This window comes from Nannospalax galili, unplaced genomic scaffold, assembly GCF_000622305.1.
Source record: "Nannospalax galili isolate Female #2095 unplaced genomic scaffold, S.galili_v1.0 scaffold326, whole genome shotgun sequence".
NCBI classification, from domain to species: Eukaryota; Metazoa; Chordata; class Mammalia; order Rodentia; family Spalacidae; genus Nannospalax; species Nannospalax galili.
In genome coordinates this window covers 1,084,101-1,107,543 of record NW_008354421.1, presented here as the reverse complement: position 1 = coordinate 1,107,543, position 23,443 = coordinate 1,084,101, and the positions used below count along the sequence as shown (strand labels likewise).

The 23,443-nt window shown below is 42.1% G+C and overlaps 1 protein-coding gene across 1 annotated transcript in view; it reads right to left on the bottom strand.

Moving 5' to 3' along the window:
- Window positions 1-4,291: 4,291 nt before the first annotated feature.
- Window positions 4,292-23,443, bottom strand: part of Egfr (epidermal growth factor receptor) — a 149,688-nt gene continuing 130,536 nt past the window's right edge. Inside the window, exons 4-13 of the mRNA XM_008851640.3 lie at window positions 19,995-20,129; window positions 15,486-15,554; window positions 14,628-14,746; window positions 13,255-13,396; window positions 11,640-11,756; window positions 11,015-11,141; window positions 10,844-10,917; window positions 9,981-10,071; window positions 7,485-7,684; window positions 4,292-4,461 (exon numbers count right to left, since the gene is read on the bottom strand). Of these exons, the coding sequence (XP_008849862.1) occupies window positions 4,325-4,461; window positions 7,485-7,684; window positions 9,981-10,071; window positions 10,844-10,917; window positions 11,015-11,141; window positions 11,640-11,756; window positions 13,255-13,396; window positions 14,628-14,746; window positions 15,486-15,554; window positions 19,995-20,129 (1,211 nt within the window). The 3' untranslated portion in view covers window positions 4,292-4,324. The remainder of the gene's footprint in view (window positions 4,462-7,484; window positions 7,685-9,980; window positions 10,072-10,843; window positions 10,918-11,014; window positions 11,142-11,639; window positions 11,757-13,254; window positions 13,397-14,627; window positions 14,747-15,485; window positions 15,555-19,994; window positions 20,130-23,443) is intronic.

The window sequence follows — 23,443 nt, the reverse complement described above, 5'->3', positions numbered from 1 at the left end:
AAAATTTACAGCCAATTCTGAAAGAGTTGCGTCTTAGCTCTGGAAATTGTTATTGAATATGTCAATGCTATTGTAATGAAATGCTTTTTCTAAGTGTGTGGCTATTAAATAAATAATTAACTGGAAAAAAATGAAGTAACCATCCTTTTCTCTTCTGATGAGTTTTAATTTGAAGTCTATTTTGTCAGATATTAGAATTGCAATATCTGCTTGCTTCTTAGAGCCATTTGCTTGGAATAATTTTTCCATCCTTTTATCATCCTATGGTAGTATCTATCCCTGAAGGTAAGATGAGTTTCTCGAAAACAACAAAAAGATGGGAAGAGGAAACCCACCGAATCAGAGAAAATCTTTACCCGCTACGCATCTGAAAAAGAAGTAATATCCAGAATATATGAATAACTCAAAAAAACAAAGAAAGAAGAAAACAAATGACCCAATAAGAAGATGGGTGATAGACCTGAACAGAGAGTTCTCAAGTGAAGAAATAAAAATGACTAAGGAGCATCTTAAAAATTGCTCAGCATCCTTAGTAATTAGAGAAATGCAGATAAAAACCACTTTAACATTCCATGTTACCCCAGTCAGACTGGCTAAGATCTAGAGAATGAAAGACTCCTAATTCTGGAGAGGATGTGGAGAAATAGGAAGGCTCATTCACTGCTGGTGGGAATACAAACTCCTGCAACCACTATGGAAAGCAGTGTGGAGAACCCTCAAAAAACTAAAAATGAACCTACCATATGGTCCAGTTACACCACTCCCTTACATGTACCCAAAGGACTCATCGTACTGTAGAGATACCTGCACATCCATGTTTGTTGCTGCTCTCTTCACAATAAGAAATGGAAACAACCTAAATGTCCCTCAACTGATGAATGGATAATGAAAATGTGGTATGTTTTTTACAGAGATCTACTCAGCAGTAAGAAAAGATGAAATTATGAAATTTGCAGGTAAATGGATGGAACTAGACAGTGTCATACTAAGTGAAGTAATACAAATGCAGAAAAGTAAGTGACCCATGTTCTCCCTCCTTTGTGGACTGTAACACTAATCCCTTCTATGTGAGCATATAAATTCTGATGTAACACCAGAATCCAGGGGAAAAAAGGATACGGAGTTATCCTGAAAGGGGGATAATAGGGAACAGATGTTACCAGGGGGAGATGGGGAGAGTGGGATTGTTTGGCAGGGAGGAGAGGCATGCATGGGGGACACAGTGTGTGTGGGGGGAGTGAAGCTAGGAGGGGGGATGGTGGGAGGTGGGTATTATTTGGGGGGGAAGAGTAGGGCTATGGGAGCACTGGGACTTGAGAGGAAAGAGGGAGCCTGGATGGGAGGAAAAAGAGTAGAGTTGAATGAATCATGAGGGGCTGTTTTCCAGAGGGAAATGTGATATCCTCAAAACCCCATGAGAAATGAGCATACAGTGTCCAAACGTTAGTGCATATGTATACCTGGGAGCTGCTTGGCAAAGAACACAGTGCCAGAAAGAACCAACCATCCTTTGAGTGGTTGTTGATGGTAGTCCAGGAGACTCCCAAATAACAGGCTATTGCCAAACCTCTTGGTTATCTCCCAGATCTAGTAGATAAGACCCTACTTCTGAAGACAGGACATACTTCAGATATAGGACTTGAAGCAAAGGAGCAGGAACTGACCTGGAAGCCTTCTAACCAAAGTTTGGCTATCATGTGCTAGATGATGATATGCAAACTGCCAAGGGGGAAACACAATCAATGGTCCAACCCAGCCCTAAAACCTAATAACCTAATGATCAGAACAGTAAACTACCTCTATTGGTGCAGCAATGACACTATTATTTGGGGGGCAATCAACAGCTATCTAATTGGACTTAAAGCCTTCTCAATGGGAGTGAACTCATGGGTAGCACTGTAAACGCAAGCAAATATACATGGCAGGAGAGGACACAGATCCTAGAAAAAACCCTGTCTCTTTCATATCCCTATACAAATGAAATTTCTTACTATATGCTAAATATTGATCCTTATATTTACAGACAAGCATTCTGTACACCACTCATCGAGCTTCTTTTTGCAACAGATGGAGGCTACTGCAGAATTGCACAACTGATCAGACATAGACGTCTGAGAGATGCCAGTACTAGGTGGCAAATCTACAGTTGAATCTCTACAACTAAGGCTTATGGAACATAGTGGAACAAGGGGTAGAGAGAAAACTAATGCACCCCTCATCTCTCATCAGTAAAACTTCCTTATACAACAGAATGTGATGCACAAGAAGGCCACAACTGGCCAAGTTTTAAAGAAGAAGATACTACAGAGTGTATGTCCTTGAATAGGACTCCTATATGGAACCCCACCCACCCATGATCATGGACCATTCTGGAAGAGGGGGCAGAAATTTTGTAAGAGCCAGAGCTGGTTGATGAACACAGGGAAGGAGAGGCTTTCAGGCCACTGGAAGCTTGCACATGTGAAGTTGTGGCAATGGTGGCATAGAGCACAGGACCCATGCCAACTCAATTAATCAAGGGCCCAGACGGGAGGAGAGAAATGGGTGGTGGGCGGCACTAGACTGAGAACTATTGGAGACTGATTGTTAGTGGGGGAGGGAGAATATGCCTTACATTCGATCTCTAGATGGGCTGACTAGACTCCAGTGGATGAATTTACAATGAAGGACATCTGGGCACAAATGTTTGACTGGATAGGACTTAACATGTATGGTGGAATATATGAGGTCTGGTGGGGGGATGGGGAGGCATGGATGGAGGAGTGGTCTAAATTTGATTAAGAAATGTTGTATGAAATTACAAAAGCTCAATTAAAAAATCAAAAGCTCAATTAAAAATAAAAAACTAAACTGTTAGAAAAAAGAACTGTAATATTTATAGAGCTAAAGACCTCAATAATCAAGCCATGTTTGGGAGTTATAACAGTAGAGGGTGCTTCCTGCTCCTACTTCCACCTGCCTGTTGCCACTACTCACTGCTATCAAACTTTGTGGTGTATAAAAGTTGCCACAAAACAGCACTTAAGGGGGTTCTCCTTGCCTTTCCGTCATTTCTGTATAGGTAGAACAAAAAGATCCCAGCCAACTGACTGGAAATAAAAAGCTCCACATGATGTTTTCTGCACTTCATCTCTGTATAACCCCATTCTAAAGGGCTCCATTTTGAAAAGTGAGCAGGTATTACAGGACACTGGGCTTCTTCCAACTAATGGAGACATGGGCCTAACACAGTCATTTTGTCACCGTGTCTCTTAAGGACTTGGAAACTGAAAGGTATGTGTGTCTGTCTGTAACTGGAGAGACTGCACTGTACTCCCCACTGGAGGCTGAGACAGAAGTTATGCCCATTATTCTAAGCCTGCCCATTATCTTCCCATTTTGTTCTGGAATATTTCCATATACAAACTGTGGCCCATCCTCTGCTGCTGAAATAAGATGGGGGATTTCCCAGCACTACCTGAAACTCTTCCCCATCACAAAATTTCCATTTTTTCTTTACATTAGAAAATAAAGATATGTTCTCTCTGTCCTTCAATTAATTTTCCAAGTAATTTATTTTAATCGTTATCAGTATTAAAAAACACCAATTTTGAAATTCTCAGTGTATTCATAGATTGTACTTTTTATTGATTAAAACTCAGCTAAGGGGCTGCAGAGATGACTCAGTGGTTAAGAGCACTGAATGCTCTTGCAGAAGACCCAGGTTTGATTCCCAACATTCACATGGTGGCTAACAGCCAGTTCCAGGGGATCCAATGCCTTCTGACCTCTGAGGGCATTACACAACATGGGTGCACCTACATACATGCAGGCAATACACTCATACACATAAAAATGAGATTAAAAAATACTCAGCTAAACAAATACACGAATTACTTTTTCATCCTTGGATATATTGAAAATTATTTGTGTTATTCAATTATCAGTGCATTCCAGGCATACATAAAACAAATATTAACCAGGAAATACTTTGTATTAATAGGTTTTAACATAGCAGGAACAGTGGACTAGAAAGAAAAGGTCTAGGGACCATGTACTTTGACTCTTTCAACCCCTGCATCTGTTCTATCTTGAGAATGTTGTCACGTAAACTGAAAGCTTAAGGTATTTCTAGGGAAAGAAATTTGGTAAATTATTGGGATAGAGTAAAGAATAATGAAAAATTTACTTCTTTTTTCTGATGAACAATTTGCCAAAAACCAAACATACATGCAAACAAATCAAAGATAGTAGCAAGAAAAATAGAAAAAGGAAAAGAATTAACTGGAATAACTTTAAAGCTATAAAAACAGCACTTTGACTTCTCAAAACAAAGAACAGTATCTCACCCATCCAGGATGTTGCACTTCTCCACGCATTCCCTGCCCCGGCTGACGTTCTGGCAGGAGACACAGTCCCTGGGCTCAGGGCCCCAGCAGCCTTCCAGGGAACATAAAGGATTACAGACGTGGCCTGTAGCCTCTGAGAAGACACAGTGAGTCAAAGAGTCAGTTATAGAACAAGAACAGGAGGGATCAGAAGAGGTGATACTCTTGTGATAGGCTGTGTGCTCTTCATAGGCACGTGGAGGGGTCTGAGTGAGTGTAGCACCAAAGTTACTCTTCTCTGTGGAGCTCAGGGCAACCTGGACCTGTCTCTGGGATTATTTTCATGATTAAAGCCACAGTCAACAGGAACGACAAAGGAGGTTGTTGCTCCTTGCTGTGTGGTAGGCACCAAGCCCAGAACTTCACATGTAAGATTTCATGTCAGTCTTTCAGTAGCACTATGGTACTGGAATCATTGTCATTACCATTTATGAATGAGGAAGCCAAAGCCTAAAGAGAGTAATAAGTAAACTAGCTAAGTTGTCCAGGCCCAGGAGAGTCACAGCAGCACTAGAAGTCAGTATGAATTCTGCCAGTGTCTACCATAAGACCAGGGGCATTTGCCAGTTTCCAAAACCAACTTAGAGCTTTAAAATCAGAGCAGGGAAGGCATGGTGGCAGAAGCATGAGGTCAAGTGTTCAAACACAGGAACCTACTGGGGATATTTCATGTTCAGACTACAACATTCTACCTCTGGCCCACATAGAGTTATGGACATCTTGTAATGAAAGTGTGTTCATTCCAACTTTATAAGTCTTCTTAAAAATTCCATTTGTGTAGAAGAAGAGGGTATATACACATGTCACAGTGTGTATGTGAGGTCAAAGTAGAACTTGCCAGAGTTAGTGCTTTCTTTCTATGACGTGAGTCCCAGGAATTGAATTCAAGTTGTCAGGCAGCAAGTGCCCTTTCCCACTGAACCATCTCACTGGTACCTGCTAAGACTAATAGTCTCAACACTGTTCAAAAGTCTCAAGTCCATTCTGAGACTCAAAGCAAGAATAATAAAAAATTTATGTACTTCCAACATACACTGACCCATAGTAAACATTCCTACTCTAAAAAAGTGGAATGGGGGTAAAGCAAAGCAAGACTCAACCAAAGCAAGATTGAGACCCAGCAGGGAAAACACCAAATACTGCAGCTCCATTTCTACCATCTGGGGTTCATGATGGAATTATCTGGACTCTCAAGAACTTGGGTAGTTCCACCCTTTCAGCCCTGCCCCCTGCACACACAAAAGCTCTCTCTGGGCCTGTTACACTCCATTCCTGCAGCTTTCTTTAGCAGACATCCCATGTGCTGACAACACTGAAATCCTGGAGTCTCCATTGCGACTTAGGCCTTACCTTTACAGCTTCCCACAGTGGCCTCTCCAGGCATCCTTTCAGAGACTCCAACTATGCTGCACACTGCCTAGTTTCAGTGGTTTTCTGTGACTCCTGGCACAAGCGTCCATGCCCCACTCCTATGTTTTTTATGCCTACAGCACCAGTTCCATCTGGATGATGCTGCCAGGTTCTGCTGCCAGCAGTAGGCGTATATGGCCTACTTGAGCAAGCAATTTCTTCAGCAGCATTCTCACTTTAGGCTCCCTTCTTTCAAATAAATTTACATTTTCACAAGATGAAGCCTTGATAGATGAGGCCTTTCCCTCGGAGCACTTTTACTATTGCCTCAGTACAGAGAAAAAGGGTTCTCTTTTGTTGTTGTTTTGAGACAAGTTCTCTCTGTAGCCACAGTTGGGCTGGAACTCATTGTGTAGACAAGGTTGGTCTCCATCTCACAGAAATCCAACTGCTTCTGCCTCCCAAGTGCTGGGATTAAAGGCATATACCACTGTACTCAGCTAAAAGGTTTCTCTTTAAAGGTGCTAACATCTTTAACAATTACAGATGCTTTATCAACATCTGCCTTATTTGCAACTTTAAATTCTCTTCTTTCCCCATCAAGCAGCATATTTTTCATCTTTCTGCTCCACTTTTTGCTCTCTCTTACTGTAGACATGGACAAGAACAGTGAGCAGTAACCATGAAACGGCATGGATGCTACCCTGTCTTGAGATTTTTCATTCACCAAGCAAATGAGTCATTACTTTTGCATTCAGCATCATCCAATTTCTCAGGACACAGGCAGAACGCAGCTAGAGTCCTTTCCAGAATATGTCACGAATGGCCTCTGAGTTTCCAATAGAGTCCTTGTTTCCCTCTGAAATCTTATGAGCCAGATTTTCACTGTCTACATTTCTCTCAACATCTTGGTCTTCCAAACTCTCAGGAGGACAGCCTGATAAGCAATGCTTATGGCATTCTAGGGCTTTTGTAGCCCAAAGTTCCTAACTCTTTCACATTCCTCCTGCAAACCAGCTCCCTACGTCTAAAAACCACATGGTCAGATCCATCCAAGCAGCAGCTCCATTGCTCGATACCAATTTTCTGTACTACTTTCCTCATTACCGTGACCAAATTCCTGATGAGAAGCAACTTAAAGGAAGAAAGATTTATTTTGGCTCACAATTCAATGAGGAATATGATCAATGCTAGCAGGGAAGGTACAGCAGTAGGAATGTGAAGCATCTGGTCCCACTGCGTTCACAGTCAGGAAGCAGAGAGGAGACAGGAAGTGGGCACCCAACACCTACTTCCCTTAGCAAGGCTCCAACTCCTAAAGAACCCACAGTTTTTCAAGACAGCACTGCCAGCTGGGGACAAAGGGCAAAGTGCTCAAAAGTATAAATGTGTCAACGGCACAGGGAAAATTCACCCAAGAAAATGAGAATGATCTGGAGTTGATTCCTTTTATTGGGGCGGGGGGTGTAGAGTCTTCCTACAGCCCCAGCTGGTCTAGACTGGCTACAAAGACCAGGCTGTCCTTGATCTCACAGAGAATCATCTGCCTCTGCCTCCCAAATCTGGGATTAAAGCTGTGCAATACCATACCTGGCTATCTGGAATCAGTACTGATGATAACTACAATTATGAATCTGCAGACTTTAATTTATTGAAGGAAGGAAAAAAGCAACTCAAATGTTTGGGAACGATCCCTTCAGTATTCCTTCTAAAAGGAAATGACCTACAGAAACTACCTGCATAACTGAACAAAAACCAATTACTTACTGCAGTCATTTTCAGCTCTGTTGTATTGAATTTTGGTTTTCTGACTGGAAGTCCCAAATAGTTTTTTCCAGTTTATTGTATTTGCATAACACAAATTTTGGTTTGTTGAAATTATCACATCACCATCACTTATTTCCTTAAGGGAACGCAATCCCAATGATGTTATGTTCAGGCCGACAACCGCAAGAGAAAACTGACCACTAAATGGAGAAGAAGAAAAATTACATTGTATGTAAATTGAAAACAGCATGCCACCCAAAACAGTTTGTTTTTCTGGGCCACTTTGATTTCCTACAAACTGTGTTCCAACAACTGTAAATTACCCTGTGAGAGGTATGTATCACAACTTTTGGAAACTGTAAATGTTTACGTTCCTTCAAGGAAAAGTCAGTTTCTTATCCATTTAACATCTTTAACCTCAGAGGTAAACTGGAGCACCGAATTAATATATTCCTATCATTTTGTTTACTACATTTATACTTTGCCTGAAAATAGAGAACATGGTTTTTTTGGTTATCTGCAACACTGAAATATATTTTAAGTGTTGTGAATTTGTCTGTCTATCCATCTACCCACCTACTCATCTACCACATTACTAATATATACTAATTGAAGGAGCATTTGTGATACCATTTGCCAAATTTTATGTATGTCTAATATGTGTCTCCTTTACTTGAGGAACCTCTGTCTACAGGTGATACAAGCACTCGTGCCGATTCTTTGAATCTGGAGGGAGGGATGCAACCTCAGTGAGCACAAGGTCAGCCAGGGGTGGGCACTTAGGGAGGTTTTGGAGAAATGGCTTGGAAGGGTGGCTTTGTACAAGCCATGGTGTCTCATAACTGAGACCTGGAGAGTAGAGCCCATGAAAGTTTCTTCCCCCTCAATGATGGGCTAAGTAAGAATCTACAAGGTACTGAATTTATTATACTCATTGGATGATTTGAAAGTTACTCCAGTAACTTAAAGTAGATGAAGGAAAGTCCCAAAGCTCCTAGAGAAGCAGGATAGTGCAGGGTGTCTGTAGATAGGAAGGGCTAGGAGGTAGACCTGGGGCTGGGGGATGAGGACAGAGCATGGATCTATGTCCTTGGTGGAGGAGCTTGTGTTATTTGCAATTGATAGAAAATCATACGGAAGTGATCTGCATCTGTAGGAAGTGCCTTTGACACCAGCATAGGGAACAGGCAGTTAAGACAGGACAAACTGAAGAGACTGACAACTAAGGAGTCGAATGCCAAAGGTTTAAAGTGTTACTTGGCAGTTCCTTCTTCCTGGTAATTCTTCTCCTTTCTCTCCCCACAACCTGTTTCAGGATAAGTGAGGAGTCCTAGACAGGAGACCTACAACCACCACTGTGGGGAATTCTCCCCTAGAGTATGCCCAGAGACGCCAAGGAGTCAGGGGTCTGGCTGGGGTCTTCCTTGCAGGTCAAGTTCCAGTTTTCGGTGACTCACATCAGGAACTAGTGGTCACCCCACAGCAACAGGCTGATATTAGGGGACTTTTTACTGAGTGGAAAAGTAAATGGTATTTAACCTTGCTTAAATCTCTAAGCAGACGTCTACAAAGCAGCCACTCTGAAGCACTGCTCTAAATCTCATTTCTGTGTGAGCGCCAGGAAAAGACAACATTCCTGAGAATTTCAGAGCAAATTCAGGAAGCAAGAACAACTACATGTTTGACATCAAAAGTATTTGGCTAACAAAGCTTTTGGACAGCAGTGTGTATTTTGTGTGTATGGTACTTTGACTTTTTAAACATTTCATGATATTATGTAGTCTTACTGGGTAAATTATCTAAAGTAGTTTTCATAATTAAAAGTTTCCAAGACAGGTTTGGTCTAAAGATTTCCAAATTTCTCTTCCTCACCACAAAACTTATGATTTCTCTTACTCTATTAAGACTCTCTCTCTCTCTCTCTCTCTCTCTCTCTCTCTCTCTCTCTCTCTGCACAAGCATATACATATTTCACTGTTATAGCTGGAAGAGTGGTCATTCTAGCTCCTCCAAATCATTTAGTGTTAAAATGTTACTTGCGTCCCCTGGTGTGGATAACCTCAACTACATCATGAGGAAATAATAGTCAAATACAAATGGACAGACATTCTACAAAACTCCTGAACATACTTTTCCACAGTATCAACACAATAAATGATTAGGAAAGACACAGGATCCAGGACAGATTGGAGGGTATTAAGAAGACATTAGATCTGAATGCAACATTAAATTCTGCAGTGGACAGAGAAAGAATAAACACATTCAAGGAAAGCCTGGTGAACTCAGAATAAAGCACCTGGTTGAGCTAACAGCATTTTACACTGTCAACGCTATTACCTCGATCCTTTTTTCTACTCATGTAAGATGTGCACATTAGGGGAAGCAGGTGAAGGATCCATAGAAATTCTATACTATTTCTGTACCTCTCTTTTAAGTCCAACTTCAAAATAAAAAGGCAAACACTAATTTACCTAACTTTGGCCATGGTCCACTTACTGTTGCTTTGTCCTGCCACGTATAATTTCTAGGTTCTCAAAAGCATGAAGGTCAGTCCAGTTTTCAGGCCAAGCCTGAATCAGCAAAAACCCTAGAAGGCAGAAAGAAGGCTCAGACACAGGGCACTGGAAATTCTTTTGGTTGTATGCAATATTGTTCTAGAATCCCTATGAGACTGCCTGCCATATGGACAGTGGCAGTGGATTCTTCTCATCCTCTTCCCTGAGGATGGATATGCAGATTATAGCCACAAGCCCAGGTGATACTTCCCAAAATGGGCATCTTTCCTTCTCCATGGAACTACAACCCCAGTTTGTATACCCAACAGGCTAACCATGTGCTCAGGTTCGGTATCTTTGAGGGGCTTCATGTCAGAAGCCAAACTGGTTCCTGCTCTATTTTCAAGTTGTCAGTGATCAACTCCAGTCCTCAAATCAACCTTGTGCATATCTAATCATCCCCTTATTAGAGACAAAGGACATGGAGTACGGGTGTCAGTCATGGGTCCAAGATCTGCCAGTGGACAAACAGGTTTGAAATCTAGTTTGTGAAACCAAGAACCACTGCCGGCTGCTTCTCAACTTATCCTTCCCTTCCCTTCCTCTTCCCCCCTTAAGTATGGGGCTATGGAGATGGCTAGTCTGAGCCGGGAAGGAAGACTGCATGTGTCCACACCAATCCTGCATGGTTCCAGTCACACTTTCCACTTGAAAGCAGGGAAACTGCATTTCTTTTAAGTTTCAAAGAATTAATCATCAATGGGCTAATGGAATTTCAAATACAAATTCTTATAGCAAGGGAGAAGGAAAAATGTCTATGAAATTTAATTTTCCACTTATGCTTCTGGATTTCCTAGCACAAACCTGTTATTTCCTTTACGGTTTTTAGGATATTCAGTTCCTTTGGGTCTAGAGGAGGAGTGTGTGTGAAGGAGTCCCTGGAAAACACAGAAAATGATTATTGATCATTATCCATTAAAAACAAAACTTTTTGTTGTTGTTGTTCTCTGCTCAGGTAATTCAACTGTTACTTACCCCTTAAATGCCACCGGCAGGATGTGGAGATCTCCACTGATGGCAGTGCAGTTTTTGAAGTGTTTGATATTGGTAGCATTTATGGAGAGTGTGTCTTTAAATTCACCAATGCCTATGCCATTGCAAACTGTTAAGAGAGATGTCTGTTTTACTCACATTTGTTGAATTAATAATACTGGGTCTCCACAAGCAGAAGCAAGAACCCCTGCTCCCGTTCATCCCACTGACACTGAGGAGAGCTCTTACTTGCCAGCACCCTTGGCAGACTTTGGGATTACAACTACTGAAGTGATAGACCTCACAGACCTCTCTGAGCCTTGAATTCTTCCTTTTGTTTACCACTTGGGCCAAGTCTAGCTGCTCTTCAGGACATTGGTCCTCCCCTTTTAGTCCAGGCCAGCTCACCCACCTGGGCTGCAGGTGGCACCTCTGTAACTGGTTCTACCTAGTGAACTCCCCGACCTCTAGCTTTGTAACTTGATTTTGTGGGTATATCTTTTATTTTAAAGAAACAATATACATTTTTTTTTAAATTAAAGGAGTAGGATATATTCATTTAGAAATGGATATGATTCCAGCCTAAGGGTCAAGAAAAAAGCCTTATCTGCACCTGCAGGCTCCTTACCTTTGCGACAGGGCCCATCACATTTTTTACACTTGCGAACACCGTCTTCTTCCACTTCAAAGTTATCAGGACCGCAGGCGCGGACACATGAACCATGATCTGTCACCACGTAGTTTCCTGAGGAGGAGGCAATGAAAGGAGGGTGGTGAGGGCCACAGCAGGGGCTCCTGGCCTTCCACAAACATCCTCATACTCTCTTCTACATGTGCTGCTGAAAAGGGTCCCTGATAATTTGCTTGACTTTGAGGACATGCATTACCAGGTTTCAAATAGAAAAGTAATCAATCTCAAGTTTAATAGCTTTCAGGACAGTAATGTGGAGACAAGCTGGTTTTTCATCACAGGTGTGAAATAGCTATGGGAGGGGAAAAACATCACCCATGAAAGCACCTCTTTAAATATCAGGGTTTTTCCTGTTTTTGGTCAGGTCTGTCTTTGGGACTTACAGGTAAAGCCTGGATACTTATTAAACACATCAGAGCTTAAACAGATCACTGACCCACCGAGATAACTACATTTCATTCTGTTTGACACCAGCTTTGCCCTTCATGGTCCTTTCCCATGTGCTGTATGTTCCTTGGTGGGACAATGACAAGACCAGCCAGTTCTGCATCTCAGAGAGGTACCCCATCCCTTCTCTTCACTTCCCTCACGGTTAAGTCTGGGGTAATATTTGTGTTCATACCATGTTTTAGAAGCTCTGTGCTTTGATATTTACTGGGCATAGGCAGTACACCCGCAAATTGTGTGCTTTTGTTGTCTTAGGCTTTGAGTGTGAACTGTGGCTTTTAAAACTCTATTAAGTCCTCACGCAAAGACCCTACCTATGCTGTAATTGTGGAAATCTTTGCTTCGTCTTGGTTTGCTATTTATCTTATAGTGGCCTGTTATTCTATTTGTGTATTTTTTTGAATAGACTTTCATGCACATACATCTAGCAGGAAAAATCTCCCCCTGAGAGTGGTTCTTTTACATTTTTATTTCCCTTATGGAAATCAAGCTTAGTTTCTAAGGCTCATTATGCCTTGTTTTACTTTCTCTATTTGAGAATAATCCATGTTGCCATTTCCCTATAGGCATGAGTAGGATACAAATATAAGTAAACAAAACCATAACCCAAACCAGTAAAATGAAAAGAAAGAAAACTTCTGCAATACTCCTCCTAAGAGGCACACTCAAGAAGGTAGACCTGATACCCTTTCTAATTTAGGTTGGTAAAGCACTAGCATCGTAGAAGAGTCAAACAATGAAATGGCCCAGACGGTCACGATTTTGTGCTACTCAGATACTGAATGCCCTGAGTTATTACAGTTGACCCTCAGACTTGAGGTGAATAGTCGTCTTTTCTTTGATGCAGTCTGGCTACCGGCGATGATGGTTAACACAGATGATGACTCCTGTTGAAGAGTGGAGGCCTGCATTAGGCTCAGGCTGTCTCTGTCTACTGTTCCCCAGAAGGAAGCTGGCTCCTTACCTGGTTGGACACAAAGTAACCTAAACAAGGCAAGCACAGCAACTCCCAACTGCCTAAGACAAGGGGCTCAAGACTACAGCAGAAGACAAAGAGGTCACAGATGACTGGAGAGCCAGCGGCATTCCCGCGACGGCAACTCACGGGGGCATGTCTTCACACAGGTGGCACCAAAGCTGTACTTCCCCTCAGGGTTGACATCCATCTGGTATGTGGTGGGGTTGTACAGCATGAGCGGTGGGCAGGTATCCTTGCATGTGGCCTCATCCCGGAACTTGTGGCAAACCTGTCATAGGAGGGACAACATACCTCGTCAAGGATGTGGCATCTAAATGAATGAAGCACAGGGCCATTTGGGTTTCAGGCTAAACAAATTCATTATGAGGTTCCCAGTGCTCAAGTGTTCAACTGTAAGTACTAAGTACTGTTCTTACGTATACTGACCAAGCTGCCACAGCTTATGGTTTATGGTTAGAGAAAATAAATCTCTATTGATTTACAGGTGACAAAGGAATCCAAACATGCTATTGGTAACTATGGAGTGGCATTATTTTTAAGCCCAGTTTAAAACATGTTTCTCTTATGAACAGCACTTGAGAATACATTTAAGAAGTTATTGTCAAACTGTATCAAACCATGACAGGAAGGATTCCCTACAGGAAGGGCCAGACTCTCTCGGGGCCCACGCAGCCTGCAGCATTGGCTCTTCCTAAGAACTCCACATACAGTTATTTCCTTGGGATTCTCATTAGAATCAGCCCAGACAAATCAAGTGAAAAATCCTGGGGCCAGGTCCAATTTCTGGAAGGCAAGACTCTTCTGTTCCCAGAAACTACAGAATGCATAGAATGCACCTTAGGGCGGCCTTCCTTCTCTGCAGCTGACAGGGTTTTGCCTCACTTGGTGCAAACCCCAGGAATCCCAGCCACCAGCTTTGGTAGTTCCAGGACTTCACAATGGAGCAACAAGCCTTTTGTGAGAGCTTCTACAGTGGCAGAAAAGACCCCCAGGGGTTGGGGACAAAGCTCAAGAGGCACCAGAAATGTGGTGGGAAAATCAGAGAGATGAGGGTCAGAAGATCCCAATGTCATACCATTAAAGGTCTGTATAGGGGTGGATGGGTTTGAGGGGATCTTACAGTGTCAGCTCTTTACATTCACAACAGAATTAGGGGAAACAATAAATAGCATAATGCTACCACTATTGACAACAATCACATTTATTTAGTATTAGTGTTCATTCAGCTCCCAGGATTTGGTGATAAAAACCACATGGACCACGCCACTTGTACCACCTAACAGTAGAGACTTTATTAACCATCACTGTCAGGTGAGGGAACGAAGGCACAGACAGCTCCTGTAATTTGTTCAAGGTCACAGATTAAGTGGATAACAGACACAGGCACTATCTGCTCCTACCAAACTGACAAATGTACCACACAGAAAGCTCCCTGTTACAGTCAGGTGGGAGCAGATGCAGAGCTCTGCAGCCTGACTCCCGAGTAACCAGAGTCTCACCAGGCAGTCGCTCTCTCGGGGCCCTGTGCAGCCAGCGGCACACTGGTTGTGACAGCAGTCACTGGGAGACTTGCCACGGCAGCGCCGGGAACACTGCTGGGCACAGATGATTTTGGTCACTGAAAAAGAAAGATCACCCATGAGCTGGATCTAGGAGGTAGCTCTTCTAAGGACACGGAAGATGAGGGCTTCCTGCACACGGTAGAGGAAAATGGGTGGGTTTAGTAATTCTGGCACAAGCTTCTGGGCGTTCACATTATTTCAAACTCAATCACAACTTCTCCCTGGTATCTTTTTCTCCTTTATTTCAAATCAGTTCTGAGAGCTGATTAGATCAAGTCCAAAGTTTGAGATCTTTCGAATAAGTAGATGTTAGATGTTAGATAGTAATTATCAGTCTAAGTTGACATGTTCCCAGGTTTCTCAGCCACTGAGTGAGCCAGTGACCACACTGAGGTAAATGAAACTCTTAAAGTAGGATTCACACAGGAACTCCCTGGAGAAATCCTGTCAAACTTCTGTAGCTTAGTACCAGGCAAAGAGGAGGTAAAAGAGGAAGAGGAAGGTGATGCAGGTCAGCAAGGACATGTTCAGGGTAAGGAGCTATGCATATTCTCTACAAGACATGACTGGAGCATGGCAGACTGGCTTTCAGGTATTTTATGACATGATGAAGTGTCCTGAATAGTATTTGTTGCTGCATGCAGCGAGACTTGCAAGAATGGCACTCATGATGCTGCTAACACCGGCTCTTTCTCAAGTTCTTGGACTTGTCTAGGACAAGAGGGGTCACACCATGTCTGGACTCTGCTCACAGGGGTGTGGGTCTCACAGGAACACGACTGTTCAGTGACTTACGTTTCTGGCAGTTTTCCTCTCCTGCACCCCAACAGCTTCCATTGGGACAGCCTGGGTCACATTTTTGGCCTGAAATATAAATCTAGTAGTTAAAATTTTATCTCAATACAAGTGAACAAGTGAGACAAGACTGATGACACCTTTCCTCAGGTCCTAGATAATGTTCTGGAAATGAGGAACAGCTTGAAAACTTCTCATTCATAGTCAGGGAGGCTGGTTTGTAGGATAGCTTACAGACTCCTGTAACACAAAAAAATGTGGAGCCATGAATTGTTTTTATTTGCATTTATAGCTGTGGAAACTGAGGGAGAGAGTATTTATTGACTTGTCGTGGGCACAAAACTGACAAATTTAAATGAACTCCAGGTCCCTGAGGTCCCACCTGCTTTGACTTCTCTAGACTGATTGCGTATACTCATTACCACTTTGCTACGTTCAGTCTGGACTGACTATGTGGGCCAGTTGCCACCAGGTGTTTATGGGTGTAAAGTCACAGCTGACAAATAAGCACCCTGTCCTCCAAGCCAAGTGGTATACTGTGTATTACTTTGTTGGTTATCTACAATTTAGGTTAATTGTCATTAATAGAATGGAGAATTATGAAGGTGTTTGCCACCAAATTTGTTGAAATCAGCAGTGGAGCAGATTTAGTTTTGCTGCCTTTGCTTTTTGTAGTGCTGGGGATTTAACATTTTAGGTAGGCTTTTGGAGAGTGCTTTACCTAGTTATACAGCTCTCTTCATGGCAACCAGATATCATATAACATAACTTTTTTTTTTCACATAGCTTCTTTAATGACATCTGAGTTTGACTTTTCTTCAACTTGGTATTATAAATCTTTATGTTTCCTTCTAGGACTTAAACATATATTTATTATTTTATTACATATACTTAATATATACTTGGAATTTTTATTGTGGTATAGAGTAGCTGATGAATTTGTTTAATTTCTTTTCATGTAAGTCCACTCCTAACCTCAGATTATCAACAATCGTATAAGGCTGGGGTGCCCTGGCCATTCTTCTGACTCTCTGCTGTCTCACCCATGTAACATTTAAAATAGTCTCATGAGACTGTTTTCATTGTTGATAAAGATGGCATGAGAACTTCTCAAAAGGAATCCATGTCTGCCACACACTGGCCAAGGGAGGAGAGTGGAAGGTATGAGACAGGGAAGACCAGAGGTCAAATAGACATATCCCAATATGAATAGCCTCATATCGTTAGTCTGTTTTCAAAACATCTGTTACAGCTCTGGTGCTTTGAATATTTTTCCCTTAATAATTATAATTGCAGAACAATTTATTGAATCAGTTCTTACTTGAAATATCATTTATGGAATTTTGATTCAGTTAAGGTTTATGACTAGTGTTGCAGTTTGGATATATAGTGGCTCCCTAAGGCCCGTGTTTAAAGGCTTTGTCCTCATCATGTTATTATCAAGAGGTGATGAGAACTATGAGGTGGGACTAATAACCAGCCTGGCAAGATATACCCATGGGTGTACAGTGTCATGAATGTTCTGGAGGCAACTAACCACTTTCTGTTTGGATCCAAGACCCACTCCATGGGAGGAAAGTCATACCTAGCCCTGCAAATCTGGTTAAGAATCCCTGGCTGGGGAACTTCTAGGAGAACCTACTATTATTATTTTGATAAATGGACATAATATCAAATTGTCTTCAAAATAACTACATCTATACCCATAGATTAATGCAGATCTCAGTCCTCATCAGAGAAGCTTCTTTTTTGTAGTAGACTAGGGTAATTCAGAGACATACAACTGATCAAAGTGCAGAGAATAAATGTCTGTGGAGTGATTAACCCTAAATGGCACATGTACATCACAGCCCTCCCTCCATGGCTCAGGGAACAGGTAGAAAGATGATAAGAGCTAGAGCTCAGAGAGGACAGCTTCAAAACAGTGTCTTCTGGACATACCAGGACTATTGCACTCATGAACTCACAGCAGCTGTGATTGCTGCCCAAGACCTGCACAAGATCAAGCCGGTCAATATTCTAGCCTGGATGAGGGAAGGGCCCATGAGTCTCTACTCCTAGTTGAGGAGGTATTGGAGTTATAGCTGTTGGAGGAGGGAGAATCATTTTTCTTCAAGGATGTGATTCCTGGGAGGTTGACCATGCTCTAGTGCTTGGCCCCATACCCATTCATACATAGGCAGCACTAATTGTACTTGTGAGAGTCATAAATAGACATATATATACAAAGATGGGAGGAGGTGATGGGGTGGAGGAGAGCTGGAGGGGTTGAAGGGTGGGTAGGAGGGGGTGAATACAACCAAAACACATTGTATACATATATGAACTTCTCAAAGAATAAATAAAAATATATTTAAAAATGGGGGTGGGAGTAGACAGTTCGAGGATTAAAAGCACTGGGTACTCTAGCAGAGGACCTGGGTTCAAATCCCAGCACCCAAATGGTGGCTAAAAACCATCTGTAATTCCAGTTCCCAAGAATCTGATGTCTTCTGTGGGTATTACATGACATGGATGCAATGCATGTAGGGAATGCACACATACACATAAAGTAAAAATAATAGAATATTAAAAAAAATCTGATGGGATTGTTGGAAGTTCAGTCATTGGAAGGAATATCCTTGAAGAAATATTGGAACCCCTGTCCCTCCTGTCCTTTTTCCTTCACCCTAGGAGTCATGAGGTGAGCACACTTCCTTACCTTGTGCTGTCATGATGCACTGCACCAGCCCTGGCCCAGAAACTACAGAGCCACCTAACTTTGAACTATAACTCCAAAACTGTGATTCCAAATAAACCTTCCTTCTTTAAAGGTTGATTGCTTTGGGCATTTTATTACAGTAATGTAAAGTTGACTAAGATATTCTTCAATCAGTATCATATTGGTCTGTAATCCAAATGTTGAAACGTTTGAATCTTGTTACTGTATTACTATTTTTCCCCAACTTTTCTTTGTGGATTTTTCATACACCATGGTATCAGCGAGTGTAGGTGTGCCATTGTGGGCTACCTGATTTTATCTATGGCAAACTCAATTAGCCCCACAGACCTTCTAAATATGTACAGTTTTAGAAGTTCTAAATATGTACAGTTTTGTTCTAAATATGTACAGTTTAACACATCCATTGTTCATCATTAAGCTTAAGAAATACTAGCCTTATTAGTAATACTAATGCTAATCTACTAATACTAAGTATCATTCGCAATAAAATTTTTGCTTTGTGAAAGAAAGAGCTCAGTTTCTTATAGTGTGTCATAGTGGGTATCCGGTAAACTTACATGTTTAAAAACAAAAAGGCTCACTGTCATCAACCCAAGTGTTCATCAACAAAAAAACAAAATGTAGTATATGAGGGAATATTATCTATCTTTGAAAGGAGCAAAATTCCTGATATAGGCTGTAATATGGATAAATCTTGAGGACAGTTTACTAAATGAAATAAACCAGGCACTAAGGGACAAACAATATACTCTAATGAGGTTCCTAGAGTAGTCAAATTCACAGAGACAAAAAGTAGAACAGGGCTTGCCTTGATCAGGGGCAGGAAGGAAGGGAAAACAGGTAGTTACTGTTTAATGAGTTTCAGATTAAGATGGGAAGTTCAGAAGATGGATGGCGTTTGTACAGCAATAGGGACATGTAATGCCACTAAACCGCGTGCCTAAAAATGGCTTAAGGTGAAAAATTTATGAATACTTCACAAATATTTAATCAATGCATCAGTACAAATAAAACAAACAAGTAAAACAGAAGCAGGGAGGGGTTAGTTGATTTTGAGCATTCCTGTCAGCCTCACTTTGAAGCCAAAACTAAACATGCATGCAGTACACATTTGCAGGGAACCACAGACCAGGAAATGGTGATCCCTTCTTATTTCAAAGACTTGAAAGACCAGTACTATCAGGAAGGGGAGCTTGGCGAGTGAAAATGTAACTTTCCAGAGTTTTCTACAGTGTTGGCAAAGGTCTGGGGTTGCAGCCTCACACTTAATTCTAGTCTTCTGCAAGCCCCTCACTTGCAGACAGCTGCCTGATGAATGGGGTATGGATGAGGTGAGAAGCATTTAGGAAAATATGGACACACTTTCTCCCTATGGTTCTGTGTGAGAACCAGGATGACCTGGGTGCCACTGTGGGATTCAGTAGCAAGGCAGAAGCACATGAGAATTTGGTGGATGCCCATGAGGCAGAATGGGACATAGCCCCATGCCAGCACGGAAGGGTGCCACTGCAGTTTGTCCCAAAGCTAAGGTTCTCTCTGATCAGTGGCCACACAACAGTTCCATTCCCCTGGGGGTGATCCATGTTGCCTTGAGCAATAAAAAACTTACTTTTATCCCTCCCTTGCATAAAATCTCTTCTAATGGGAAGATCATTGTTTACTACTTATTTGAGGTTTAGGTTATTTAATATTAGCCAACATGAACATTCCTTTTCTCCTACCCCAACATTATCCAGCTCTACCCATAAGAGGATCTAGAGCTAACAGAAGGTTAATCCAACACTTACAGCTGCTCAGATGGTTCTGTAAGTCCATTGACATGTTGCTCATAAAGTCGATGTTGACGATGTCCCTCCACTGGATAGTCTCCACATTGCAGAGGATAGGGTTGTTGCTGAATCGCACAGCACCAAGCAGGATTTCTGCATGAATGGAACCACAGTAACCAAACTCTTTGCCTCTTATGAATTCACCTAATGTGTGCATGTATTTCTTTACAATTTGTGTGTTCTGCCAGAAAGTTACTGGTGTGCAGCTATGAGTCCCCATGCTAAGCCCTCAGAAGTGCTGCTGGAGACAGATGAAAATACAGCTTATGGTAGTGACATGGGAGAGTTAGAATTTGTCCTGAATTGAGTTGTGAAATTTAGAAGTATAGGAGGGAAAAAAGAGTGACTATTCGGTGACTATGGCACCAGGGACAGACAGTACAGTGAGCTGCAGTTCTGGAGCCAGATCAGCTAGACCAGAATGATTGGATGACCAGAGGAGAAAAGAGGGCAGGAGGGGCAAGGAGGCAATCTTGAATATTTAAACTCTGAATGCCAGGGCAAGGTGACTGTCACCTGGCATACTCCCAGGAGCCTCTGGTGGATTTTCATTGGAGAAAAATGTGCAGGTATGATAGGAGAACAGAATTTGTATGCATGATGAAGATGCAAATAAGCACCAGTGAAGCACAGCCACATGAGGCTGCATAACTGTTAGAAGAACCAAGAGGACATTAAAAAGTCAAGGATGGGACAAAGTCAAGTCTGCACAATGGGACAGGGCTGCCTTAGTAGCATTAAACATAAACATCGATCGAATGGTTTGTGCATATAAAATGCACAGATGCTGTGGGTTTACAAAGATGAATTTGACTTGCTGGCTTCTCTCTGAGCGCTGACATGCACAAAAGAGACTCATGTCCATGGGAGACCATGACAAGAACAAGTACTGGGCTAGTTGATAAATAATCATTATCTCCATTAAACACCACCAAGGTCCAAAGACTACCACTTAAATGTGGGGGAAAAAACCCAACCACAGACACATAAAGGACTTCAGAACCTTACAGGCAGGGAATGGAAGAACCTGTCTGTGCACAGAGTGCTGACGTGGGAAAGGAGGGACTGTCCTGGAAAGCTTGTGAAGGCTGTTGGGGGTGCAGGGAGACAAGATTTCCCACGTGCTTAGGAACTTATTTCAGAGCAATTAAGAAGATAGCAGTGCCGAAGTCTTCCTGCAAACAGAGACCCAAGGCAAACCTGCAGAGCTGAGACAGGTGGACAGTTTTCTCAACAGAGGGTAGGGGACAGAAGAACTGCAGGAGGATGGCAGGCATTTCAGGAAGAGCTGCAATGTATTCCATCTGGAAAGTCAGAGGTGACAGACAGCAGAAGGAAGGAGAGAAACCACAGGAGCCAGGTGTAAGTGGACAACAGCAGCAAAGGATCAGATCTAGAAGCAGGGCAGGAACATCAGGGCTTCAGTGACAATCAGGAAAAGAAACAAGGAGGCCAAGAGCATAGAGACAGCAGTCAAAGACAGGGCCTTCTAGAATACCGGTAGTCAGTGACTGTAAGAAGTACACTGAATGGGAAAGGCAACCAGTAGGCAGTTGAAAGTATTATTTTAATTTTCAACATTTAATAAATGCTCAGTTTGTGTTAGGCACTAAGATGATCATTGATAGTACTCTATTAGATAATCTGGGTCTAGACAACCATAACTTTGTATTAATTATAAAAATAATCCTAGGAATGTAGTTCAGGGGAACAGAGCATGCACACACATACACACCCGCCACCAAAGAACTAAAAATGCTGTTGCATGTGGCATGCTTTGCCTGTAGTAATGTGGTTGACTTTGCCGACAACACAAAGGGAGTAAATTAGCCAGAATATGTCCACATTTTTGAAGTGAAGGCAGTGAGATACAGAGAAAGACACAGGTGAAGGAACATCTTCAGAGTTGTCTGGCTGATGAGTAATGGAGCTGGGGCTGGAACCCAGACAGCCTGGCTCCGGGAGCCAGACTCACACGGGCTGCTGCCTGGCTTCCTCACATGTGTGAAGCAAGACAGGCAGAACGAGGCATGTTGAAAGTACCTAACAGGCCATTTCATGCAGTGTGTGTACAAGAGCCATGAATGCTAGCCCAAACTCAGAAACATGCGTGGGTGCGCTGAGCAGTTAAAGTGGTGGGTGGGATTCTGAAGGCAGTTTATAGGGTTGTAAACCAGAGAACTAGGGAGGGAAGTGCCTGGCTGGCTATGTTCCTAGCTTTGCCTGTGTGGCCACATCCTAGCTAGTCATTCTGAACACGGCTCCCTGGCTCTGGCTCTGTGTGCTTTCTTTTCACCTCACCCCTTTCTCCGTCACTGCTGGTTTTTCTCCTCAGTAACATGGGACTTTGAGAGGGGCTTTAACTGCCATGTTTTTATTTGTAAAATAGCAGTATAAAACAGTTGTTTTGAAGGAAGGATATGGTGCTGAGTGAAGTTACTGATTTAAGAAGCCTACCACAGGGTAAGGCAAAATTACTATTTCCAGTATTTATTTAGTTAATCCTTTTTTTTTTTTTTTTTCATTTTAAGCTTACCAAGCATCTTCCACCAAGAACTATTGGCTATCCATGTTTTTAAAAAGCCCAAACCTATTTTTGCCCTCTTTAATTTTTTTTATTGTTTTCCAGTATTTATTTTGTTAATCCTTTTTTTTTTTTTTTTTGAGGACAGGGTCTTCTTATAGCCCCAGCTGGCCTGGAACTCACTGTAGAGACCAAGCTGGCCTTGATCACATGGAGATCTGCCTGCCTCTCTGCCTCCTGAGTGCTGAGCTTAATGGTGTACGCTACCATGCCCGGCTTCTTTTCTCCTTTTTAAAAATTCACTCTGACCTTCCCTATATAACACTGACTTTGAAACCTACCTTTTCAAACATGCAAAATGTTTAATGTACTTTACCCCGCTCCCATGGGTGGTTTTTCTTTTTCTAGGTTTCACTACTTAAGGTCCAGACAGCAAGAGACCATACTCTCAAGGTTTTATTGCAGAACACTAGTTGTTCTATTTTTTTCATTACTCTTGTTAATGTATTGCTGTATTGTTAAGGTAATGTATCAATTATCTAATTGATGTATCAAACTATGATAGACATGCAGATAAAGGAAACTGCTGTAACATTATGATTTGGGGCATCATCTGATAGTCAGGCATCTGGAACAGTCTTGGAATGCATCCCTACAGGGTTAAGGAAGATGGTCACATATCCTTTCTGCCTGATGTCCAAGCTTACTTCCTACTTACACAAACTCTCACTCATCCAAGGCTGGCAGAGTTCTTGAGAACTATGCCATTTGTTACCACCTCTGGATATTCTTCATCCGTGGAAGAGCTGCTTTTCACATGGATGGACTCTTCACTTTCCATCACATTACCTACCATCCTCTTTGTAACTGCTACTGCTGAATC